Raw genomic sequence first — 25,525 nt, 5'->3', positions numbered from 1 at the left:
ATAATGGCTTCAGTTTCCCGTCAGAAGTCACTGTCTGACATTAAGGTAGTGAAACTATTATGACGTACACATAGACAAATATTGAGTTTATGTTTTTTAGGTGTCGAAAATAGGTTTTGCTGCTGCCCCCATCCACAGCAGTACATTGCTTAGCTTCCCTGTCGGTACTCCTGTCTGCTTCTCCAAACTGGGGATGAGCCGACCGCAATCGACTGTAGTTAACACACTGACTACGGATAAGTATCTCATATAACCCCACTTCAAAAAATCTGAACTGTCCCTTTAAGGACTTCAGTTATTTGAAGAGTTCATGACATTGTGAGTTTTCTACCCTCGTGCTACACGTGCGTCCTCGATTGTTTCTAAATGTCGTGAACTCGTCTGCGTGGACAGATTATGGTGCTTATGTGTTTATGTAAGAGGACTTTATGTTTAGTATGTGTGGACTGCATGAGTGTGTAATGAGAGTCGGACTGCAGCTTGTTAAAGGGTTAAACATGGAGTGGACACACACACACACACACAGAGCGTCAGTGTTTCACAGTGAACTCCATGTTGGCTCAACTCTGCTGTTTGATTACAGTTATGTAATCTGCTGTTGCATCATCATCCTGAGACCAGGCGTGTGTTTTTCATGCTGCACCCCAACACCAGACGCCGAGCTGACCAACGGAGAGGCCACACTCTCTCTCTCTCTCTCTCAAACACACACACACACACACACACACACACACACACACGGACTGTCACATGACCTTTGTCTGCTGCTGAAACAAATCCCTCACACGCAACATCCTGAGAGCACCAACGAGGAAGTCGAGCTGCTGCTTCAACACTTCACTCATGACTGACTTGTGTTTCACAGATCCTGAGTCTGATTTATACTTTAACCTGAATTTAAAAGCCTCACCACATACCAGGCCAGATCTGATTCCAAGTGGACGTTTGTGCCACAGTTGAAAAAAGTTCCTCAAGGTGTTCTTGAAAGATCAGATTCACGAGAAGAGAAGGATGTACAGTCACAGCGACCTTGATTTTTGACCACCAAAATCTAATCAGTTCATTGTTAAGTCCAAGTGGACGTTTGTGCCAAATTTGAAGAAATTCCCTAAAGGCATTATTTAGACATCATGTTCACGAGAATGACACATGGGAGGTATGAAAATGGGTATCAATATAATTTTTTTTAAACTAAAATTATTTTATATTTTATTTATTTTTTAATTTGTTGTCTTGCAATTTGTACTTAGTGCATGTCTTTTAATTTAATTTATTTCTTTTGCTAAATTTTATTTATTGATTTATTTTTCCAACTTTGATTTTATTTATTTATTTTTCTAGTGGGTGTTGCTCTAGAGTCACATATATTGTTTGTTAATAATGTTTTTTTAACTGATTATCTGAAGTTGTTTCACACGTGTGTGTGTGTTGTCATTAATTAGTGTACAAACTGTTAATGGCTGTTAATTAAAGCTCGTTATGTTTTGTGCTCTTGGTTGATAAGGTGACTCACCGTTGGGCAGAGGCACGGGCACACTGGGCTGCTCCTGGCGTCCCCTCTGGATCCGCACCGTGGCCCACTACAAAGACAGTTATTTTCAGATGACCTCTGACACCATGCCCACTGCTGCTGCTGCAGCACATTTCCTAACTGTCCAAACATGTGAAGTAAGGAGTGAAGAGGGCGACTACACGCTCTCCTGAGGACACACTGTCTGCAACTGAACTCTGATTCTGTTACCTCCAGGATCTGGACCAGGATCTGGATGTAGACCCCGGTGACCCCCAGAGAGAGGCCGAACATGGCGGGCAGCATGATGAGGAACACCACCACAAACATCCACACCTGGAACACCCCCACAGCCACACACCACAGGTCGTCCATCGCTGACAGCTGAGGCGGCTACGACTCTGCAGCTCCGAGGTCACGCCATCATCTGCAAACACACAGCGCCAGATTTAACACAAGAGTGTGTCCGTCCTCCACTTTGGTCCAGACTGAAATGTCTCAACATCTGCTGGATGACTGTGATGAAATGTGCTTCATCATTCTTGTTCTCTTCAGGATGAACTCTGGTGATCCTCTCCTTTTCATCTGTAATGAAACTAATACTTTGCTTTATGAACAAACACCTGCAGAGTTCAGAAAATCAGGCAAAAGTCACTATTTTAACAATTGTTTCATCGTGTAAGTTATTTTTCAATCAACTAGAATTGAAGGTTTTGTGAAGTTATAGTGACCTTGACCTTTGACCTTTGACCACCAAATTGTATTTATAAGTTCATTCTTGAGTCCAAGTGGATGTTTGTGCCAAATTTGAGGAAATTCCCTGAAGAATTAGACAGATGCAAAGTCACGGTGACCTTTTATCACCAAGATCTCATCAGTTCGTCGTTGAGTCCAAGTTAAAGTTTGTGCCAAATTTGAAAAAGAAATCCCCTGTGTGTTCTTGAGATGTCACAATTACAAAAATTAAGACAGACAAGGTCACAGTGATTTTAACCTTTGACCTAAGATCACCAAATTCTAATCAATTTATCATTGAGTCCAAGTGGACATTTGTGCCAAATTAAAGGAAAAAAATCCCTCTCGGTGTTCGTAAGAAATTGCATTCATAAGAAGTGGACAGAGGAATGCACGGGCAACCCGCAAGCGTAATTAGCGTAATGCCTGTCTCATTTAGAGGCCTGGTCTGGTTGCCAAGCAGTTTATGTTTTAATAGAAGTTCTTCGGATGTTTAAAACGGGTTGTTGGCTGCCTCAGATTATGTGTCCATAGCTTGATTACCCTGTCGGTTATATTCCTGTAGTCTGTAGGAGTCCTCAGACCAAAAGAGCCAAAAGGTCGGTACGCCGGGTGTCATAACTCTCTCTGATGCTCTGTCTGTCGGAGTTAGATCAAATGAATGATTCATAACTGATTTATTATCCGAGGCCTAATTTTTTATAAAAGTAATATTAATACTAGTTTAAATAAACAAGTTGATTGTATTTCCTGATCTTTGCTGAGCAACAGTTTTGTCCCAAATACAGGTCTGTTGATTACAGTGATTTAAGCAAATAATAGCCGGGGCTATTAATTGAAGTTTTACGATAGACATAAAGAAATGATAGGAAATAGAAATAAGAAGTATGCGGGGGGGAATGTGCATTATGCTACAATGTATAATACAATGTATACATATTAAAATTTAATTTAAAAAGTAAAAATTTCAGATATGTTGAGTAAGAAATAAAACAAAATGCGAAAATCAACAAATTTGCGCATTTTGTTTTCTACTGTAGTGTGACATTCTATGGATACGTCTCAGATTTTAGTATTTGTATTTTGGTACATTTTTATGTAATATCTTAGTGTCATTATCAATCAATCAATCAATCAATTTTATTTATAGAGCCCAATATCACAAATCACAATTTGCCTCACAGGGCTTTACAGCATACGACATCCCTCTGTCCTTATGACCCTCACAGCTGATCAGGAAAAACTCCCCAAAAAAAACCCTTTAACGGGGAAAAAAAAACGGTAGAAACCTCAGGAAGAGCAACTGAGGAGGGATCCCTCTTCCAGGACGGACAGACGTGCAATAGATGTCGTACAGAACAGATCAGCATAATAAATTAACAGTAATCCGCATGACACAATGAGAGAGAGAGACAGAGACAGAGAGAGAGAGAGAGAGAGAGAGATGCAGGTAATAACAGTAGCTTACAACAACATTATTGAAAGTAATAATATTACAGTTCTGGCTACTGTGGTACAATATGTTGAAAGTATGTATTAATATCTGGCAGTATACATGTGTGACAATAGTCATATGTGTATAATAACAGTAGAAGTATGACTAATGACTAATGATGGCAGCAGCAGCAGGAGGCTACGGGGAATATTATGTTTTAGTTTACTGTGTTCTTACTGCTCTCGTGCAATGCTCAAATAACCTGCTGCTGTAGCATAAGAAGTTCCTCATTTGGGATTAATAATATATATCCAGATATTTATATCTCTGTCTAAAATTATATCTCAGCAAACAGATGTTTTGGGGATCTTTTGTTCAGACAAGAGACATTTAAAGTGATTGATTTAACATTTTTCTGTAAAACAATGACAACAATCATTAGTTGCAGTTACCTTACTGAATAAAAAAAAGTATTTAAGCAATTTAAATATGTGTTTTTGAACATTCTGTGTAACTAATTAGGCTGTAATTAAGCTCATATCCAACTTTATACTCAGATGGTTTTCATTAACACTCATTGTAAAAGTAGGCTTCTTGTCAACTGTGCTCAGTTGGTGGAATATAAATAAATATGTTTGGTCAAGTACTGAAAACAATTCTACGAACATCATGCTTCCATTTTGTTGTTACTTTATACTCTTACTATACTTGACTTCTTTTTTTTAAGGGAAATATTAAACTTTTAATTTGTAGATGTTTCGATAAAAACACGTGATTATCTTACAAAATATTCTGCATCTTTATTTCAATAATAATCCAATAATAAATTATTTAAAATGAATTCTGAAAGGGAACATTTTTCAAAGAGAGTACTTTTAAAACTTTAAGTACATTAAGCTGATGATACTGGTGCAGTTTTACTTTAATGTAGAATGGAGGACTTTAACACAGTTGTGTTTGTAGTGTTACTGGAGAACAGGATCTAGAAACTTCTTCACTGTTTATTTGAGTAAATGTGCTGATAACTGAGCACAGGAAAGGAACGGGCCGAACCGTTAGTCGAAGTCTCAGTGTAATGTAAACTACAAAGTACACAACAGTGACACAAACAACAACAACAAACGTGTAATATGTGTAAATAAATACCTGACAGTGTGTGAGACAGTCCCCGCGGTGTTAAATGTCCTGATGCAACAGAGAAACTGTCTCACTGTGTCCAACTGTCTCACTGTGTCCAAATGTCTCCAGTGTGAAGCCAACTCAGTGCTGAGTTTAAGCCCCGCCCCCTCCGTTAGCTCGGCCTCAAAATGGCGGACTGCGGCCGAGAAACGCAGAAGTTTCCTGCGGCTGTTTCGCGCCTGAGTGACGCTGCTGAGTTCACCCGTCAGGGTCGTCAACAAGCAGCATGGCGGAGCCGACTGTGCGTATGTCTGGGATTGTTTTAGCCTCTCTCATGTTCCAGCATGTCAACAGCGATTCCGACGTGGTGAGAAAAACACTCTTTATTAAAATGTACATTTTTTAAATGGACCCTGGTGGGCGGGTGGTTTAAATGGTGGAGGACGGGAGCTAGCAAACAACTCAAGTGTCCCAGCGCTGTAAACAAACTTTTAAGTTGATTAGTTTTTGTTAATTAGTTTAATTGTTGCGGTGTTTCAGCTCTGAAGAAGTGTTTGATGCTTTGGAGAAGCTAAAACTCCCGCCAACTTTTTAAAAACCAAGCTAAGAGTTAACAGTCCTGACACACCAGCGTCCATTTAAAAAACCTCAAATTGAATATGGCGCCGGTTGTGGACCATAATATGTAACTTGTGAGATATAGTGAAATATATTTTTAAAGTCATGCGGGTCTGCTGGTAAATTCGGGACAGTTTTAAGCCAACAAGTGATTTTATTTGAGTCTAATTTCAACATACACAACTGGAGCCCAGTTACCGCCCACTGCTGTGTTATGGTGGAGCTGCTGGGAAGCATTTTACACCACAAATGTTCAACCATACAAACTGAATTTTAAATATATTTATCAGGGCTGCAGTCAGGATTTTAGCTATATCATCTATCATTATTTAGACTTTATATTTGGGCTGCAACTCATGAATCATTTCATCACAAATTAGTCTGTATAAAGTGCATTAAACAGCTGATAAGAGTCCTGACTGAGACCAGTAGAGACCACATCAGACCAGTTGTCACGTCCTTACTCTGCCTCCCTGTGTAAGAAAATGATTTTGAAATAGTAGTGTTGGTTTACAAACTTCTGGTTCATCATATCTGGAACAGCTCGGGGTGGGAGAATAAATCTATACAGCATAGTATCGCGATGTTTTTGTGAGGAACATCTTTCCAAAAAACTGGAAGTTTGCTCTAACTTTATCCCTGTCCTTCTGTTTTCCTTTTATTAAACTGAACATGTAGCTAATCATATATCTGTTTATTCATATCTGTCACTGCACTGTAATTTTATTTCCCTGTTTAGTCTATTTTATGAAATTGTTTGGCTGCAAGTAGCCTAATTATTATTATTTTATTTTATTTTTTTAATATAGCCGTACGTAGTGACTCCTGGTTTAAGCCAGCGTGGAGCTTTTAAACTTTCTATGTCACCTTCTTTAAAGAGAACCAACAGGTTTCGTGATGTCCAAATATCTGCAGGGCTACGCCCTTCTGTTGCCCCCTATTGGTCAATTGCAGAAACATTTTCGGGAAGTCCTTCAATAACCTAACTTTTATGTTAGTTGTGTTTTTAGCGAGCTACAGACATTGTGTTGCCCCCAAACAGCGCTTTTTATGCCTTTTTGTCCATACATACATATGTCCCATTCTTGTGAACACAATATTTCAAGAACGTCTCGTGGGAATTTCTTCAGATTTGGCACAAACGTTCACCTGGACTCAACGATGAACTGATTCGATTTTGGTGGTCAAAGGTCCAGGTTACTGTGACCTTGTCTGTCTCATTCTTATATATGCTATATCTCAAGATTGCTTCAGAGTAATTTCTTTAAATTTGGCACAAACATTCAATTAGATTTAAGAATGACCTGATTTGATATTGGTGGTCAAGACTCAAAGGTCAAGTTCAGTGTGACCCTGCATCCATCTCATTCTTGTGAACACGATATCTCAAGAACAGCGTGAGGGAATTTTTTTGAAATTTGGCACAAACATCCACCTGGATTCAATCATGAACTGATTTTGGTGATCATAGGTCAAAGGAATACCAAAAGAATACCTTGAAGAAATTTCTTCAAATTTGGCACAAACGTCCACTTTGACTGAAGAATAGATTGACAAGAATTTGGTGGTCAAAGGTCAGTTTAACCTCATGAAACGTGTTTTTGACCATAACTGAAGAATTCATTCACTAATTCTGACCAAACTTGACACAAATGTCTAACAGGATAAAATAATGAAGGTCAAAAGGTCAAAGGTCAGCTTGACTGTGACATCATCATGTTTTAATGTAATATCTCAGGAACAGAAGGGGAGACATTTGGTCAGATACTGAATTGATGACTCTAATTAGGAAACTCTAGTCGTATCTTAAAGCACCTTGAATTGCCGTCTTATTTAAGGTGCTATACTAATAAACTTACTTTACAGGTCAACATATGCTTCTATTAATTAAGTTAAAAAGACCCGGCGCTGATTTTCCTCTGTGTGTCGTTACTCTGCAGGAGGGTCTGATCCTCGGAGAGAGTAAATTTGAGGAGCAGATCACCATCAGCGACTCTCAGGCCGATCACATTCACATTGAGGAAATCTACAGTGAGTTAAACATCGGCCTCATGATGAAGCGTCTCGTCCTCACTGTCACATTATGACACATCTTTAATTCTTTTTACAGACATCCAGAAGCACATCGCCTGCCACAAACTCAACCAGTGAGTACAGCAGAGGAGATTTAATGTCTGTAATATCTGATCTCAGACCTGATTTCATCAAACACGGCTGCTTATCAGTCTCAGCATGTCTGTGTTGTTGCATCTCGTCCTGATCTCTGTGTCTGTAGCTTCTACAACAGTGTGGGAGAGGTGAACGTGGACGCTGTGAAGAAACTCCTGGCCGACAACAAGCAGGTAAAACATTTAAAGGATTTAACTGAGGAGATTAAACATGTCGTAACTGTGTTTAACTGTCGCAGGAGAGTGTGATCGGCTGGTACAGACAGCGCAGGAACTCAGACCAACAGATGACCTTCAGGGAAAAGATCGTCCACGAGAAGCTGAAGACGTCTCTGTCCAACCCTCACATGATCTTTGTGCTGCTGACGCCCAGCAGGGTGACTGCTGCAGGCTCCACCCACAGGATGGAGTACGCCGCCTTCATCTCACGCAGCAGGTAAAACCAGACTTCAACCAAAACATGTCATGGCTCTTCAGATTTTGTTCTCTGTCATTTTAAACTGAATATCTGTGAGTTTCTGGGAGAGAAACTTGAATAAATTCATCGGTTTGAAGGAGAAATGTGTTGTGTCTTCACAGACATATAAAATAGATTATTAGAGAGAGAATATGATGCATATCCTCCTGAGACTTGAACCTTTGTTTGGTATGCATCTTTAATTTCTCTGAGCTATTTAAATCAGTAGGTGAGTGTTTGTTTGATTTCTCTGCTGTGATGTCGATGAAATAAAACTTTGTGTCTCCTGAAGGCACTTCATGAACGTTCCCGTGTCGGTCAACAACCTGGGTCTACTGGAGCAGCTGGCGTACTGGAAGGTGTCTGCTCCGTGCTCTGCAGTGGGTTATAACGTCACCATGAAGAAACACAGGTACCACCCACACACAGGACAACAGGTTAAGTTCATGTGAGGTCAACTGCTTGTTTTATAGTCATAAATGTAAATTCATCAGACGTCACATCTTCTAAACAAAGAAACTGAGCTCAGAAAATAACTTCAGCAATAAAAGAGAAAAGAAGCCGGCCGTGCTTTGTGACTTTGTTTGTTGATGTTGTCATCTGCCTTCATGTACCTGTGCACCTGTTGACACTGCAGTATTATTGTTTGTTTGTTTGTTCCTCTGTATCCAGCTCTAAATTCTTCTCGTCCAACGGGCTGCTGAGGGAAGTGAACGACGTGAACACGATGAACGACTCTCTGCAGACGGAGCTGCAGGTGAGGAGCAGACTGTGTGTGTGTGTGTGTGTGTGTGTGTGTGTGTGTGTGTGTGTGTGTGTGTGTGTGTGTGTGTGAGAGAGTGTGTTTTGACTTCCTGCTGCGTCACACACTCAGTGTTTGTGTTTGTGTGTTGGACAGAAAGCGTGCAGGGAGGTGGAGGAGAGCGAACGTCTGGTGGAAACGCTGCAGGCTGATGTTACGGCTCTCAGGAGGAAACTGGGTGAGAAGAAGAAGCAGAGCGCAGCAGGTAAAGGTACGCTGGTCGGATTTCACTGAGTTGAGATATTCAAGTAGATCAACTGTGACGGAGACGATTAGTCAGGAAGATGATATTCAGTAAAAACATTAGAATCTAAACATAAAACAGTGCAAGTTAAAATAAAGATAAAATATAAACAAATGAAATATATAAAATAAAGTCATAAATTAAACAGTGATGGCAAATGAAAACAGGGTGTCCTAAGTGTAGAGGTATATAAATGTAAAAATGATATTGCAGTTATAACGAATATAGCTGATATGTTTAGATTTAATTAAGATTTAGATTGAATATTTATTATTTAGATTAAATATTTAACTTTTAGATTTAACATTTACATTAAATATTCAATATTGGATTAATATTTAACATTTAGATGGAGATTTAATATTTACTGTATAGATTTAGTATTTGATATAGAGTTAACATTTAGATGTAGATTTTGTATTTAATATTTCGATTTAACATTTAGATGGAGATTTAATACTTAACACTTCTATTTAACATTTAGCATTTAGATCTGACATTTAGAAGTGGATTTAAGATTTAACATTTTATTTCATATTTAACATAGATTTAAGATTCACATGTAGCTTTTGTTATAACATTTAAATTTAATATTTAACATTTAACACTTATATTTAACATTTAGATTTCACATTTAGATGTGTTTTTAATTTTTACTATTTAGATTTAACATTGAGATGTAGACTGTGTAAATGTAGACACACAAACTTAGATTAACACTTAACACATATTTTACATTTAGACTTAAACATTTAGATTTACCATTCAGATGTAGATTTAACATTTAGATTTAATATATTTTACATATTCCACATTGGTCGCAGTTATAACATGTTGTTTTCCATTAATTTCTGTTTTAAATGTCAGAAAAATGAGCTAACATTTAAAATTTATCAGCTAGAATATTATAACTGAATTTTTACATTCAGATTCACGGTAAGTGTAAATATCAGAGGTTGTAAGAGCTGTAAAAACAGGAAGTCAAAGTATGTAAAGTGTCAGAGTTCAGGTTCACTTGTGTCGTCAGAACCACAGAAACTCAGTTTCAGTCTTCATCTGTTGTTGTTGTTTCAGCTGCAGACGACTATCGACCTGAACAAAAGAACAACCTGCGGCTCCACGACGCTGTCAGAGCTCTGTTCGCCGGCTCACCTCTGTTCCACACTCAGACTGTAACCCTCGAGGCGTTTCCTGTTCCCAACAACTGCTGCAGCTCTGAGCAGGACGAAGAAGAAGAAGAAGACGTCTCCACGACGACACTGAAACACTCGGACACAACAAACTCTCAGGAAACGCTCTCCCCGCCGCAGCCCGGCAGGACAAACTGTCGGAAGAGGCTGAGGGAAATGGCGCCGGCGGGGAGGGAGAGCAAACGCAGGAAGAGCAAATCTTGATGGGAGATGACAGTTCATAGTAAGTTACGTGTTAATGGGACCAGACTGTCGTCACATCAGTTCGCTCTGGTTGTTGACTGATCTTAACGTCACTAAAGGAGCAACAGCAGCTCTGATGATAAACGGTTAGCTTCACAAACATGTACAGACGCTTTGATACGTTTTCAGTATTTTTTAAAGATGATAAAGATTTTTGTTAAAACCTGTCGGAGTCATTAATTTAATGTTGTGTGGAAACAAGCTGAGAGTCTACAGTCACACTGACACAGCCGTGCTTTGAGCTAAATGCTAACATCAGCATGCTAACATGCTCACAATGACAATGCAACATTTGAAGCCAGTTTTCAGTGGCCAAACTCGGAATTACAACTTCTGGGTCCGTCACGTGATCAAGTAGGTAACTGTACCTGTAACTGCACCTGGAGCAGCTACGTGACTCGCCCATGCCTACATGTTGGTCTACGATCAGCTTCCTTCTCTCCTTGGCCTGGAAGTGAAATTGCTATGTTACAATTAGCTAGCTATGAAGTACAGTATTAAAAGAGAGGTGGTTAAGGTTAGGACTCGGGTAATAGGAAGGCTACATCTCGTTAATTACACTAATCCTAATTTAGCGAATAGCTAACATTAGTTATGAAATATAACTTTATAGGAGAGGCAGTAAAGTTTGGATAAAGGTAATTAGAATGTTACATTTCATTACTAATGCTAATTTTGTGATAAGCTAACTAGTGATTAAGTATTACGTTAAAAGAGAGGTGGTTAAGGCTAGGACTCGGGTAATGGGAAGGATACATCTTGTTACTTATGCTAATCCTAAATTAGCAATTAGCTAACATTAGTTTTTAAGTATAACGTTACAAGAGAGGCAGTTAAAAGCTACATCTGGTCACTTATGCTTATTTCAAGTTCGCGTTAAAAGAGAGGCGGTTATGGTCAGGGTAAAGAGAAGGCTACATCTTGATACTTGAACAAATGCTGATTTAGTGATTAGCTAACGTTAGCCATGAAGTATTAGGTTAAAACGAGGTGTTTAGGGTTAGAACTAATGTGATGGCTGCATCTCATTACTTATGCTAATGTTCCTTAGCAATTAGCTAACGTTAGCTATGAGGTATGAATACGGCCCCCTGGTCACAAAACGAAATGCTGCGGACCAACAAATTTAAAGTTTCTTAAACGTAGCTCCTCTTCACAGACGGACAGCAGACACACAGATCTCAGTACAGACAGATTTAATAACAAATAATCACAGACTGAACAAACACTGATCACTAATCAATCCACTAATCGATCCACTAATCCTGACGTTTGACACCACAGATGTTTGGATCCCTCATGAACTGTGGATGTTTGTGGGTCACCGACATGAAACCTGGAGGGAGACACAGAGACAGAACGCTGTGTGACTGTTTCCTGTAACATTGAACAACACGCTGCTGTTCTGAAAGTTTTCCCAGAATCCTTAGAGACATTTTGGGGGTTTAAACATCACTTTAATGTAGACGTACCCATTGAGTGAGCTTTCTTTATGGCTTTAGATACTTCCTTTTGTTTCCGTCCACACAGGCCTGAAACACAGACACAACGTGAATCAACCTGAGAGCGGACTGACTCTGCTCCGGTCTCATGTTCAGCTGCTCACCTGTGATGTGTCGGCCGTAAATCCTGCCGGTGTGAGGCGAGATGAACTGAGACAGCAGCTGGAAAACACACAGGAACAGGAAATACACTTAGTGGTGTTCGGCACTTTGAGGGCTCTATATTCTCCAACGCCACAGAGCCACGCTAACCAACCAACGCTATTTTTTATCTTGTGTGCAGAAGTTAATTATCTTGTAGGATTTTTTTTCTTGAGCCCACAAGTTATTTATTTAATTCTCCCAAAATAAAAAGTATATTTTTGGGGCATTTAGGAGCTCCATATTTTTCAAATCTATGGAGCCCCTAAAGCCTCAAAAGGAGAGATTTTCCAAAGCTACACAGTCCCTAAATGTGTTTTGTTTGTATTTTGTTCGCACAAGTTAATTATCTTGAGGGAACCAGTTATCTTGTGCACACAAAATAAAACATAACTTCTTCTGGGACTCTCTGGGCTCCGTACAAACCAACCCATGAGCCATCCACCCTGACGCCTCGGCTCTTGTAACTCTGAAACATGATCTGAGAAAACATTTTAATCTCAGCTGAACTGAATCAGCTGCGTAACAACCTGACATTCCTGAGTAACCTCGGTGTGTGAACAGGTGTTTACATCAGCGTTTTTGTTTTCTTTTGTGAACACATGAAGTCTCCAAAAAGTTAAACACAACATTTACCTGAAATCACTGAACACACTCAGACTCATGATCTCACAGTGACACTCAGTGTAAGAGCTGCAGGTGTTTCACTCACCTGAATATTTTTGTAGTCCACTGTGACGTTGCAGAGGAGGCAACCTTTCTCTGGCTCTTTGTACGGGTTTTCCATTTTAACAAGCTTAAACATGGAGATAAAATCACAGTAACTTAACTACATTAATAATAATATTACTGTAGTAATCAATGTAATCACTTACAGGCAGTTACTCACGTGCTGAAGTACAAGTTTGAGATACTTATAGTTTACTTGAGTTTTTCCATTTCATGTTACTTTATACTGATTTATCTTTTCTGTATTTTTATTCTTTATTTTGATGCTTATAATCTCGCACTTTTACTTAAATAACATTTTTCATGTAGGACTTTAGTGTTACAGAGTATTTCTACACTATGGTGTTACAGTAAAATATCAGAGTACTTCTTCCACCAGACACAGACTATATGACCCACCATGTCCTCTTTGTGTTGGACCACATTTGAAGCTGCAGAGACTCTTCTCAGACCTGCAGGAGCACATTTACATTTTCAAAACAGCTCATCAGCATCTCATGGCTAACGTTAGCATTAGCAACATTATCCGCGTCTCACACTGAATTTAACTTATAATTAAAACAAAAAGAGACAATTAATGTTACATTTAATAAACTCCATGACACATTTACACATAACAACATTTCTGCAGTCCTACCTGTGTTTCCATGTTGTGATAAAACAGGTTTTAGCCTCTGTAACCCTCTCACAGCGAGCATTTTGACCTGACACCGGACAGGAAGTTGTCCTCCGTGACTTCCGGTGCTTCGAGTTTTGTAGTAGTTCCTACCGCTCATAAAGTTATCGCTTATTAATTGGAAATCACATTTAAAACATAGCTTAATTTATAAATCTAACACTATGTGATTTTATATTTTTGTTTTATTTTACTTTTCATGTAAATGCAATTTAATGTTTTCTTTCCGGAAAAAAATAAATGTTACCCTCTTCAAAGATATAACAAGACAAGATACTAACGGTATAGACACCGGAATACGTGAAGGCGTCGCGTTACCACATCTTACATCTTAAATTAACAATAAATAAATTAAAAAACCGACAGTTATTATGTTTTCAGTGTCGCAGTGGTCTCATCAAGTAACGTATGTGACCGCTCACAAGAGTCCGTTTGGACTTTAGGTGATTTTAACCCAACGAAACATGTTAATAACGTTTACGCCACGGCTTAATGGAGATAAAGTATGAAATGGAAGAAAAAAATATGCCGATTCAACAAATGTATTATTTGATAATTATTTAATTTGGATAATTTTTTTGTAGTTTACAATTATTAAACTCGTAAAAGTAAGAAATCTCTGTTAGCTCAGCTAGCCGTCATGTGACCATTCACCAAAATCCATATGGATTTTTAGTGTTTTTGACCCACTGTATCATGTCAAAGACTTTTACACCCCGAGCTAATGAAAATAAGGATTTATTGGCAGACAAAAAATACGCCGATTATCGGCTTCATTTTAGTTAACTCAACAGAAGCTTACAATGAGTAAACTAATAAAAGTAAGAAAATCTGGCTTAGCTCCGCTCGTCGAATGTGACCATCCACCAAAGTCCATATGGATTTCCACTATTTTAAACCCACAGTATATATTCAAACCCTTTTTCTACTGCGGTTTAAAATAAAATAAGTATAAATTGACAGAGCATGGCGTCGACTAAAGAAGTGTATTATGTGGTAGTAATCGGCTTTGTTTTGGGTAACTCATAATAGCTTATAATAGCTAAACTAGTAAAAAATTGAGGAAGCTATCTTGGTTAGCTCTGCTAGCTTGTTAACCACTAAAGCGAAGACGTGTTTAACACTTTCCAACGCGGTACAGCGCAGATAAAGTTTGACATTTGCAAAAAATGGTGCCGATTCAACAAGTGTCTCATGCAGTCCTTATCGGTTTCACTTTAATAACTTATCAATATAGCTAAATTAGTTAAAGTAAGAAAATATGGATTAGCTCTGTTAGCTAGCTAAGGTGTATTGTACCCCGGTTTAACAAAGATGAAGTATGAATCGGCAGAAAATGGCGCCGATTGAAAAAGTGTGTTATGTTGTAGTTATCGGCTTTATTTAAGGAACCTAACTGCATCTTACAACAGTTTAACAAGTAAAAGTAGGGAAGTGTCGGTTAGCTCCGCTAGCTAATTAACCGCTAAACGGAAACGGAAATGAAAGCGGGATTTCTCTCTTGGTGTGACGTTGCTGTTGTCAAATTTCAAATGTGATGCTCGTCGAGCTGTTGGAGCCTCAAAGCTGAATGAAGCTGCAAATGACAGTTAACAGAGATACTTGTGAATTATCATGGCGGCAGACTTTTAAAGGCGTTTGAGGTTAATCTGTAATGTTTGTGGAGATTAATGAGCTCGCTGAAGGAACAAATTAGGGAGTCAAACTGCAGCAGTAAGCTAGGTGAGCTGATGCTAACGTTACTTGAGCAGGAACCGTTGGTTAACTCTGGCTTTTACACCTGAACAAAGTTGAGTCTGAACTGCAGCAGAGTCTCCTGTCTGTGAGCTTGCTTTGTGTTCCAGTTTCACTGAGGTTGAGACTGTTAAACATGCAGCACCAGGCTGACACACCTGGGCAGGTATGAACGCTGCTGGGTGGCAGGAACTCAAAATAAAAAGAGTTTGTCCGAGGAAGAGGTCGAGAGTCAGCCTGAGGACTCACCTGTCACCTGCCAGGAAGAGAGGAGGAGGAGGAGGTACCTGCCTACAGCAATGTCCCCAACCCTGGAGGCTCAGCAGCATCATGGCTGACACACAGGCTGCTGAGGTTTGTTATTCTGTACACACACACACACACACACACACACACACACACACACACACACAGAACTACAGTTTAAACTGTTAGTGTTTATGGTCAAAAATAGTCTGCAGCCACCTGGATAATCTGTAAAATGTCATTTGTTGAAGCAGATTTGCCTCATAGATGTGGTTATTTTTCAGATTTCTTTGTCTTCTGTGATAATAAACTGAATATTTTCAAGTTTTCAAGACATTTTATAAGAGAAAAAAGACATTTTAATATGTCAACTTGAGCCTCTGACAGTTTATAGACCAAACACTTAATAAAGGAAATAAATGGTGGATTAAACCACTGGTTCTCAACCTGCAGGTCCCAACCTCCACTAGAGGTCACAAAAGCTTTACAAGGCCGTCTTGATTTATTTATTTATTTATGATGGTGCGAGGACCTTATTGAAGTGTCTCTTTCTGAGGGGTTAGAAAAGTCATGAAACTTTGCAGAGTGCATCAGAACTGGGAAAGTTTGATATTTTGGGGTTTTTGTGCTTTGATGTGACAAAATGACTCGATATCGCCCCCTAGAACATTTCAACAAAGCAGCCCCTGCAGTATTTTTTACCTAGAGGTCTGAATATTGGGAAGCACATTTAACATCCCAACGCTTAAAAACAAAACGTCTCTTGGAGCCGCACCCTAAACCCAACAGGAAGTCAGCCATTTTGAATTAACATAATTTTTAGGGCATTTTTAGCCATTTCGAGGTGTTGTACGTTAACAAACTCCTTCCAGAGATTTTGACGGATCAATTTCAAATTTGGGCAGTCGAATTTCCATGTTTTGCTGTTGTAGTTTTTAAGTAGTGTTTGAGAGCAATTTTGCCGCCGTAGGACCCGCCTCATTACACCCTTGCTTCATTATGTTTTTCTTTACTTCCGCACTCAGTATTTTATCTATTTCCTTGATTTGATAAAATAATAAAGAGCTCCTTATTAACAACGAGTTCTTGTTCCAGAGCTCTCAATTTTTGTGATGCGCATTTGAACATTGCATTACTCGCAAGTTTGAACGCTAGAATATTTTGTGTTGCCTCGCTTCATACACTTGAATAACTTACGTCACATGCTTATGAGATTGCTGAATCGAAGAATGAACTTCCACTAGTACGTCTTCAATGTCATATGCTCCCAGAGGGTCTCGGTGCTGATTGGATATCACGGCGCAAAATTGTCGCGGAGGTTAAAATTTTCAACTGACACGAAATCGTGCTCCTCACTTCATTCGCGCTGTTTAATTTGTGTATGTTGCGTCATTCACGTCATGTCCGTCGCATTTGTGTCTAATGGTCTCTTTACATTGACTTTACATGTAATTCACTTGCGCAAATTGCTTTATTCGCGCCCGCTGTGAACACAACATAACTCATAGCGCCACCTAAGGACAACAGGAAGTCAAGTCTCATGTGACAAAGATGAGTCATTCTGCACTCTGACTGGTAAAATAAGAAAACGACTGTCAGACTTGACGCAGTCTCAATCGACTGAGGGGTCTCTGACTGATTATTCAAGTCTCCAGCTTTCAGATTAATGCTGTCGTGTTGTGTCGTGTTGTCAGTACTGCAGTGACAGTGAGGACTTGTTTGGGGACTATGACAGCATCCTGGAGGACAGCTCTCTGCTGGCGAAGCTGGACGACGCAGAGCAGAAGGAGAGGCAACGTGACGTCCAGCGCTCAGCTGAGGGTCGGTCGGACTTCACCACTCTGCGGCCGTCGAGAGACAGCGTCCAGAGACAGTCCTGCGCAGAACTCCTGACGGACTCCATCTTGGACAGCCTGGGAGACGAACCCTTCGAGGACTTACCGCCCAGCCAGCGTCAGTTTCAAGAACAAGTCCATGAGAAAGCCAAGAGGAGCAGACTGCAGGACGGAGATCAGACCTCCACACCTCTCAGAGACACAAAGATGGAGGATAAAACCAGGAGTCAAACCAAGACGAGGAGGAGCATGACGGACCAGCTGAAGAGGACGATGCTCTGTAACGCAGCAGCGCCCTCTGCTGTCTCACGCTCCGTGGTGCTGAAGGAAGCCGTGGTGTCTGAGGAGATCAGCGTCGCCATGCAGGCCATGGAGACTGTTTCTGCTGAGACCACTGACCTCGGACCTTTCTTTGGACTCCCCACCAAAGTCAAAGACCTGATGTACAAACTCAGAGGAATCAAGAGTTTATATGGTAACGTATGTTTGTTTGTTTCCTTTCAATCGATCAGTAGATGGACAGAAAAATGTTTCACTGTTAAAGCAGACATGACTGGGTCGGCCAATCTGGTCCCGTTGGTCAGTGTTTACTTATTCAAACTAAACACCAAACTGTTCACAGAGAATATCAGAGTTTGTACTTCCTGTTTCAGACTGGCAGGTGACGTGTCTGAACCTGGATTGTGTTCAGCGGAGGAAGAACCTGATCTACTCTCTGCCCACCAGCGGAGGGAAAACTCTTGTAGCAGAGATCCTCATCCTCAGAGAGCTGCTGTGCAGGAAGAAGGACTGTCTGTTCGTCTTACCGTACATATCGCTGGTGCAGGAGAAGGTACGGAGACACACTGTAACCTCAACTCATCAGGGTAAAGAGAGACCTGGGTACAAGAGTAAATACCTTCACTCGACATCTCACAGAGCAGATAAATTTCTTCTTAATTAAATATATGAGTCCATGCTGAATGGACAAGACACATCACTACAGAACTTTTCTTTTTCACATTTTTGAGTCTTTAAATGACACAAATCTTCTTTTTGCATGTTGTAAACTTAAAGGGGAACTTCTTCATTTTTCATCCTGGACCCTATTTTCTCATGTTATTGTGTCTTGGTGACTAACGGAGACAGCACTTTTTTAAAACTAGTCCAGTATTGAGAGTCAAAGAGCTTTTCAAAGTTACAAAGTGCTTCACGTGTCAATAATAAAAACAGACAAGACATGAAAACAACTTTTAAAAGAACTGATAAAAATACTTTGGTGTTTAAAAACTGAGGAAATAAAAGACACTTTAAATGAACTGAAAACTCAAGTCAAATCAGGAAAGGCTCTCCAATAAAAGAATGTTTTAAGAAGGGACTTAAAGAGATCACTGGCAGACATAATATTATTTATGTTCATAGTGAACAGCAGAGGACCCAGAATAGAGCCTTGTGGGACACCTTTTCTAACCTTTAAAGCAGTTCATTTTGAACCACTAGAAACTTTTGTTGGGTTCCTTTGCAGGTGCGAGGGTTGGCGAGTTTTGGCCTGGAGCTGGACTTCATGGTGGAGGAGTACGCTGGCAGTAAGGGCAGGTTTCCTCCGGTGAAGAGACGAAACAAGAAATCACTGTACATCGCTACGATAGAGAAAGCCCACAGCCTCGTCAACTCTCTGATAGAGACGGACCGGATCGACGACCTCGGACTGGTGGTGGTTGATGAGGTACACCCTCAGTTTGACTAAAAGATGTGACAGTAAAGATGGAGATGGGACGTTTAATGTCAATGTGTGTCTTGCAGCTTCACATGTTGGGTGATGGCAGCAGAGGAGCTGTTATTGAAATGACGCTGGCCAAAGTTCTTTACATGAACAGTAAGTGACGTCCTCTCACTTTGATCTAAGTTGTTAAATCATTAAAACCTTTTAAATGCCCCTGCCTAAAAACTTATTATCAAGCTGCCCAGATTAAACCCTTGATCCATATTTGTGACCCAAGCTATTCAGCTATATGGAAAACCATTGAATGCCATTGCTCGGGCAAGATCCCATTACAGGCCATCATTGGGGACAGTGAATTAAAACACCATCTTGAGGTAAAGCCTAACCCATGGCTAGAGGTATCACTTAAAACCTGGTTTAAAATGGTGAAGTTATACGGGCAGAAGGAGCCTTATTCATTGATTAGGTGGGTGGCTTATGACCCAGGCTTCACTCCAAACAGACTGGATGCAACCTTTAAGTTGTGGCAGCAGCGAGGGATCAATATTTATTTGGACCTCTTTGAAAAAACCTCTCTTAAAAGTTTTCAAAGCTTGAAGGATCAATATGGAATAATCAACCAGGACCTCTTTAGATATTTGCAGTTAAGGCACCATACAGAAAGAATAATTAACAAAGATGATCTGGGAAAATCTTCATCTGGAGCAGGGGTGTTAAGAATCTTTATTGCTGCATACAGAGCAGACCTAGGTGCAGGGACTGTTTCCAAGTTATATAAAGGCCTTCAGGAATTAGGTGGGACCAATACATCTTACATAAAAGAAAGATGTACTATCACTAGAGGAGTGGGAAAATTTAAATGACATGCAATGGAAATCAACTCACTCTTTGTCATGGAGACAGTTTAATTGGAAAAACAGGGTCAGATATTTTTTAACACCTGCACTCAAGCACCCTGGGGGGAGACAGACAACATGCTGGAGAGGCTGTGGGACAGACAGAGCAAATCACTTCCATGTGTTTTGGGAATGCACTGTGATTCATCAATATTGGATTGAAATTAGAGACAGTATGAAAAATGTATTAAGATGTGACATTGATTTTTGTGTTTGTTTTCAAGTTATGTATTTGGGTAAAAAGCCACACCAACTTTTAGGTTTCTCAAAATTATATATGTTCAACATAATGGTGGTCGCCAGTAAAAAAGCGATCACAAAAAAATGGCCAAATCAAAGAGCATCACACTGGTTCAATGTGATGCATGAAATTTACATCATGGAAAAACTAACATTCGCTCTAAGTCTCAAGATGGACCAATTCGAAAAATGCTGGAAAGGATGGATTGATTTCATTAGCCCACATAGATCAGACTTCAGGTTATAATGGAACGTCATTTGTAATGTAACCCCCATGTTTTTCTATGCTACACGCCCCCCTTTTATTTATTTATTTTACTTTACCTCTATTTTTAATTCTCTTACTTTATAAAAACGTGTACAAAGTATAACACCCTGTATATGTTGACTTTAAACATAATAAAAAGATAATTAAAAAAAAAACAAAAAAAAAACCTTTTAAACAAATGATCGTCNGCCCACATAGATCAGACTTCAGGTTATAATGGAACATCATTTGTAATGTAACCCCCATGTTTTTTCTATGCTACACGCCCCCCTTTTATTTATTTATTTATTTTACCTCTATTTTTAATTCTCTTACTTTATTTTTCTGTTTGTCCAATTTGTACTGTTTCAATTATTAAAAACGTGTACAAAGTATAACACCCTGTATATGTTGACTTTAAACATAATAAAAGGATAATTTAAAAAAAACAAAAACAAAAACCTTTTAAACAAATGATCGTCATCGTTCTTTTCCAGAAACGACTCAGATTATTGGAATGAGCGCCACGCTGGGAAACATCAGAGACCTGCAGACGTTTCTGAGGGCTGAAAATTACACCAATGACTTCAGGCCTGTAAGTGATTTGTATTGTCCTGACAACACTCACACCAACACAAAGGCATTAAAATGCATCATGGGGATTTTTCAAGTTGTTTTTAGTCTCTTTATTTTCAACAGTGGATACATTTATTCAGATTCACAGCAAACCAAACATCAGACGATAAAATGAAACGAATCAGTGAACAAAAACAAAGTAATGAACCCAATAAATGTCAAAAACAAATGTCAGTATCCTGTTTTCCCCGGATTGATGAGACATGGGAGTGACACACTTTACTACAGTGACAAACTACTGAAAAGACACAAAGTGGACACAAAAACAAAGGAAAACTTTGAAAAAATAGATACAAAACGACCACAGAGAGGCGCTAAACAACCACAAATAGATGCAAAACAGCTACGAAAAGATATGAAATGACAGCAAAGAGACAAAATATAACCTCAAAAAGATGCAGAGGGACCAAAAATAGGCACAAGCTGACAACAAGAGACACAAAACAACTGCAAAGGGACAAATGACCATACAAAGAAGCAAAACAACCTCAAGGACACACAAAACAACGACAAGAAGAAGCAAATCAAAATCAACAAGATGCAAAGCCACCATAAGAGGCACAAAACATCAGCAAAGAGACACAAAATGACAATTAAAACAAGCAAAACCTCAAAAAGATATAAAACGACCACATAGAGGTGCAAAACAATTCAAAAGAGTCACACAACAACAATAAATAGATGCAAAACTGCTACAAACAGATATGAAATGACAGTAAAGAGACAGAAAATCACCTCGAATAGATGCAAAGCGACTAAAAATAGGCACAAACTGACTGCAAGACAACAGCAAGAGACTGCATCACTTCAAAGAGACACGAAACAACTGCAGAGAGACACAAAATGGCAAATAAATAAAGCAAACCTCAAAGAAGTGCAACACAGCTACAAAGAGACAAAATGACCACAAGAAGAAGCAGAACAACATCAAGAAGACACAAAGCCGCCAAAAGAGGCACAAAACGACGATTAAAAGAGGCAAATCCTAAAAGAGGTGCAAAACGACCACACAGAGACACGAGTCACACACTCCATCCACGCTGACAACCCTCACCTCTGTCATTGTGGGTCACAGCGTGTCGATGGCTCCCTCATAGTTTGGACTACTTCATCACTACATGATGTAATGGCGTGTTCTGTGTTGTGTTCAGGTCCAGCTGAAGGAGTACGTTAAACTGCAGGACACGATCTACGAGGTGGATCCAAAGGAGGAGGAGTGTTTTAGATTCTCACGTGCTCTCAATTATAAGGTAAATAAATATAACAGCTTGTTGTGGATAGATAGATCGCACTGATGAAGTCCCTCTGGGTGCTCCTTACAAATACTTGTACTCATGTTGTTGATGACACGTGTGACCTTCCCTCAGTACTCGAGCTCGATGCAGAAGATGGACCCGGATCACATCATCGCTCTGGTGACTGAAGTCATCCCAACACATTCATGTCTGGTTTTCTGCCCCACCAAGAAGAACTGTGAGAACGTCGCCGCCATGATCTGCAAATATCTGAAAGAGTGAGTGAACACAGTTGGTCTGCCGCCGCTCTGAGGTCGACTCTCCTGACCCTCTCCATGTGGTTATCGTCTCTCAGGGCGTTCCTGCTGCACAGGGAGGCGGAGAAAGCCGTCCTGCTCAGAGAGCTGAGGGACAGCGGGAACGGCTCGCTGTGTCCGGTGCTCAGGAGGACGGTGCCGTACGGTTTGGCCTATCATCACAGCGGACTGACCTCCGAGGAGAGGAAACTGGTGGAGGAGGCCTACTCCAACGGCGTCCTGTGTCTCCTTGCCTGCACCTCCACCCTGGCTGCAGGGGTCAACCTACCTGCCCGCAGGTGAGTCGTCACTGATACACTGATGGTTACGGAGGCAGCTGTTCACACACAGAACTCTGCTGGTTAGTCATGTTTTATATTCACATAATATCAGCTGATGTTTTATATGAAGGTTCCTGTAATAAATTAACAGGTATTATAATATGATTATTAACATTATTATGGGTTAATAAGACTGTTTAATTATTGCATCATAAAGAAGTTTATTAGTTATATCAGTGATTCTCAAACTGAACTTTAATGAAGTTAGTTTTTGTTGCTTTGTTAAAATAATTCATACTTTATCATACATTTATTTACAGTAGGGTTGTGACCTATAGATAATAAATTACTGTAAATTACTGCTACTACTAAAATTCTATACTACTGAATAAAGTACTCATAATAAAGTTCAATAACATACTGTTATAGTAAAGGTAAATAAAATATGGTTTGATAAAGTTATAATAAAGTAAAATGTTTTTTATCATAAAGTTTAATCAAAATGCTGTAAAAAGTTGTATAAAGTACTTTAAAAATAAAGTTAATAAAGTTTTTTGTAATAAATCTTATTAAAGTACTGATGTAAAAAAAAAGTTAGATAAAATACAATTTAAAAATAAAAAGTTATTTTACAATTAAGTAAAAAAAAGTTCTTTATAATAAAGTAGAAAGTATTGTTCTAATCAAATAAATCAGCGTGGAACCACCGGTGCTTTTATTCTGAAACAGTCGGCTCGTGGCAGGAAGTGATGACGTTTTTGTTGTGAACCTAAAGCTTCTGGTCAACAGTTAGCTGTTAGCAGTTAGCAGCATGGGGATGACCTGACGTCTGGTGATATTTTATATTATTTACTGTCAACACATCGCACCAACCGCACATCAGTCCGTTGCTCAACACTGTCTGACTTCCTGTCTGTGTCTCTGAGCTCATTGGTTCCCACTGAAGACGTAAATCTAAAGTTTCATCAGTAGTTTCTTCAAACAGCTTCATTTTTTTCAGCTTTGTTTGGACTATGTTTAGCAGCGGATTAATCCACACTTAAGCGGCCTTCACATGATAAGAACAATGTGCTTTGCTCACCGCCAGGTGCGGCACAGCGACGCAGTCAAAGTTCGAATAATTTCAACTCGGAAAATCCGAGCGGTGCGCGACGCCAAGGGTAGCGGTGCCGCTTTGTCAGGCGTTGCTGCCCTCTCCATAGACAAACAATGGGACAGCCAGCGCAAAGCGGTTTTTCAGCTGATCATGTGTAGAGGCCTTTAGTGTTCTAGTATTTGTGTCAACAGGACGGTGTGTGTGTGGGACTGAGACAAAATAAACTGCAGTGTGTGTGTTTATTGTAATTACAGAATTATGTTGGATAAACTTGATTTAGTGACAAAACTTCAAAACTGTTAAAACTTCTCCGAGTCAGGGTGTCATGTTGTTTGTCTCATGAGAGCACACACTGAATCTATTTTGGCTTTTGACCCTGATGTCTTCGCCTCAGAGTGATCCTGCGCTCGCCGTACATGGCCACAGACTTCCTGAAGAGGAGCCAGTACAAGCAGATGGTGGGCCGGGCCGGTCGAGCCGGGATCGACACCGTGGGAGAGAGTATCCTCATCCTGCAGGACAAGGACAGGAACATGGTAACTGCGCCCGCTGCACTGATGCTCATAGAGTCGTCGAATATTGGGATATTGGGTTGATGATTTTGGTTCCACTGACTGTTGTTACATCATTTTGTTCTTAACAAAGTATACAGTGAGCATCAGTAAAGATTTTCAACGTTCACTATGATCTGGTGTGTGATTTACGTGTTCCCTTCATTCTTTAGCAGTGTACTTCCTGTCTTCACGTTTGTTGTGTTTGCTCTCAGGCTAAAACCCTGGTGTGCGCTCCGATGGAAAACTGTTACAGTAACCTGATGCACGACGATGGAAAAGGCCTCCTGAGTCTCATCCTGTCACTCATTGGATTAAAGGTAAACCCCCTCAGTTTACACACAGCTAACGTTCCCCCGACAGGTTTGAAGCTGAACGTGTTTCACTCCAGATCACCAGGTCGTTGGATCAGGTGAGGGACTTCCTGAGTGGGACGCTGCTGTACATCCAGCAGAGGCAGCTGTGTGTGGAGAAGAGTCTGACGGAGGTGGTGCAGCAGTGTGTCGACCTCCTGAAGGACAAACAACTCATCAGTGTGACCGAAGACTCTCAGGGTCAAAGTCTGCTCGTCACCAAGCTGGGCAGGGCTACGTATAAAGGTAACTCACTGTTGGGGCGTCGGTGGCTTGGTGGTGGAGCCGGCGCCCTATGTGCAGGGCTGTTGCCGCAGCGGCCCGGGCTCGACCCCGGCCTGTGGCCCTTTGCTGCATGTCGCTCCCTCTCTCTCTCTCCCCCTTTCACACTTGTCTGTCCTATACATTGAAGGCTGAAAATGCCCCAAAAAATATCTTAAAAAAAAAAGGTAACTGCCTGTCGACCAACGTGTCGCACATTAAACAGAAGTTTAAAGTTTAATTCTTTATTAACTCTGCTTTTGATTATTTAACAGACTGCATTGGTCAGACCTGTCTTATATATACTGTGTGTATATATATATATATATATATATATATATATATAT

At 40.0% G+C, this 25,525-nt stretch overlaps 4 protein-coding genes and 1 long non-coding RNA gene across 7 annotated transcripts in view; 2 read left to right on the top strand and 3 right to left on the bottom strand.

The window, feature by feature from the left end:
• The window catches only part of ttc28 (tetratricopeptide repeat domain 28), a 14,664-nt gene extending 13,819 nt beyond the window's left edge, over positions 1–845 (bottom strand). The window contains exon 1 of the mRNA XM_050053744.1: positions 786–845. Coding sequence (XP_049909701.1) covers positions 786–845 — 60 coding nt within the window. The remainder of the gene's footprint in view (positions 1–785) is intronic.
• Positions 846–1,510: 665 nt separating this feature from the next.
• On the bottom strand, positions 1,511–4,949 carry LOC126396081 (uncharacterized). Its single transcript, XR_007570513.1, has 3 exons — positions 4,827–4,949; positions 1,742–1,937; positions 1,511–1,580 (listed from the first exon to the last, which is right to left on the bottom strand). It is a non-coding gene; the product is annotated as an uncharacterized LOC126396081 (long non-coding RNA).
• Positions 4,950–5,008: 59 nt separating this feature from the next.
• Positions 5,009–10,684, top strand: abraxas1 (abraxas 1, BRCA1 A complex subunit). 2 transcript variants are annotated; one of them, XM_050053883.1, is made up of 9 exons: positions 5,009–5,166; positions 7,358–7,448; positions 7,528–7,564; positions 7,693–7,759; positions 7,825–8,021; positions 8,335–8,454; positions 8,715–8,799; positions 8,941–9,049; positions 10,163–10,684. In XM_050053883.1, the coding sequence occupies exons 1-9, from the start codon at positions 5,086–5,088 to the stop codon at positions 10,480–10,482; spliced, it is 1,107 nt and encodes a 368-aa protein (XP_049909840.1). In that variant the 5' UTR covers positions 5,009–5,085; the 3' UTR covers positions 10,483–10,684. The 2 variants fall into 2 exon arrangements, with proteins under 2 accessions (XP_049909840.1, XP_049909839.1); XM_050053882.1 differs by having other exon boundaries at positions 8,941–9,055.
• A 1,016-nt stretch (positions 10,685–11,700) lies between these two features.
• mrps18c (mitochondrial ribosomal protein S18C) lies at positions 11,701–13,685 on the bottom strand. The gene is made up of 6 exons (XM_050053914.1): positions 13,531–13,685; positions 13,293–13,345; positions 12,877–12,960; positions 12,128–12,185; positions 11,994–12,053; positions 11,701–11,857 (listed from the first exon to the last, which is right to left on the bottom strand). The coding sequence occupies exons 1-6, from the start codon at positions 13,667–13,669 to the stop codon at positions 11,781–11,783; spliced, it is 471 nt and encodes a 156-aa protein (XP_049909871.1). The 5' UTR covers positions 13,670–13,685; the 3' UTR covers positions 11,701–11,780.
• A 1,404-nt stretch (positions 13,686–15,089) lies between these two features.
• The window catches only part of helq (helicase, POLQ like), a 13,697-nt gene continuing 3,261 nt past the window's right edge, over positions 15,090–25,525 (top strand). For both annotated transcript variants that reach the window (XM_050053818.1, XM_050053819.1), the window contains exons 1-12: positions 15,090–15,657; positions 17,244–17,859; positions 18,038–18,216; positions 18,889–19,089; positions 19,167–19,239; positions 20,967–21,064; positions 22,257–22,355; positions 22,473–22,618; positions 22,696–22,935; positions 24,408–24,549; positions 24,780–24,884; positions 24,956–25,163. In XM_050053818.1, coding sequence (XP_049909775.1) covers positions 15,472–15,657; positions 17,244–17,859; positions 18,038–18,216; positions 18,889–19,089; positions 19,167–19,239; positions 20,967–21,064; positions 22,257–22,355; positions 22,473–22,618; positions 22,696–22,935; positions 24,408–24,549; positions 24,780–24,884; positions 24,956–25,163 — 2,293 coding nt within the window. In that variant the 5' untranslated portion in view covers positions 15,090–15,471. The remainder of the gene's footprint in view (positions 15,658–17,243; positions 17,860–18,037; positions 18,217–18,888; positions 19,090–19,166; positions 19,240–20,966; positions 21,065–22,256; positions 22,356–22,472; positions 22,619–22,695; positions 22,936–24,407; positions 24,550–24,779; positions 24,885–24,955; positions 25,164–25,525) is intronic.

The sequence above is a fragment of the Epinephelus moara genome, chromosome 9 (assembly GCF_006386435.1).
Source record: "Epinephelus moara isolate mb chromosome 9, YSFRI_EMoa_1.0, whole genome shotgun sequence".
Taxonomy (NCBI): domain Eukaryota; kingdom Metazoa; phylum Chordata; class Actinopteri; order Perciformes; family Serranidae; genus Epinephelus; species Epinephelus moara.
This window is presented reverse-complemented; position numbering and strand designations above follow the sequence as displayed.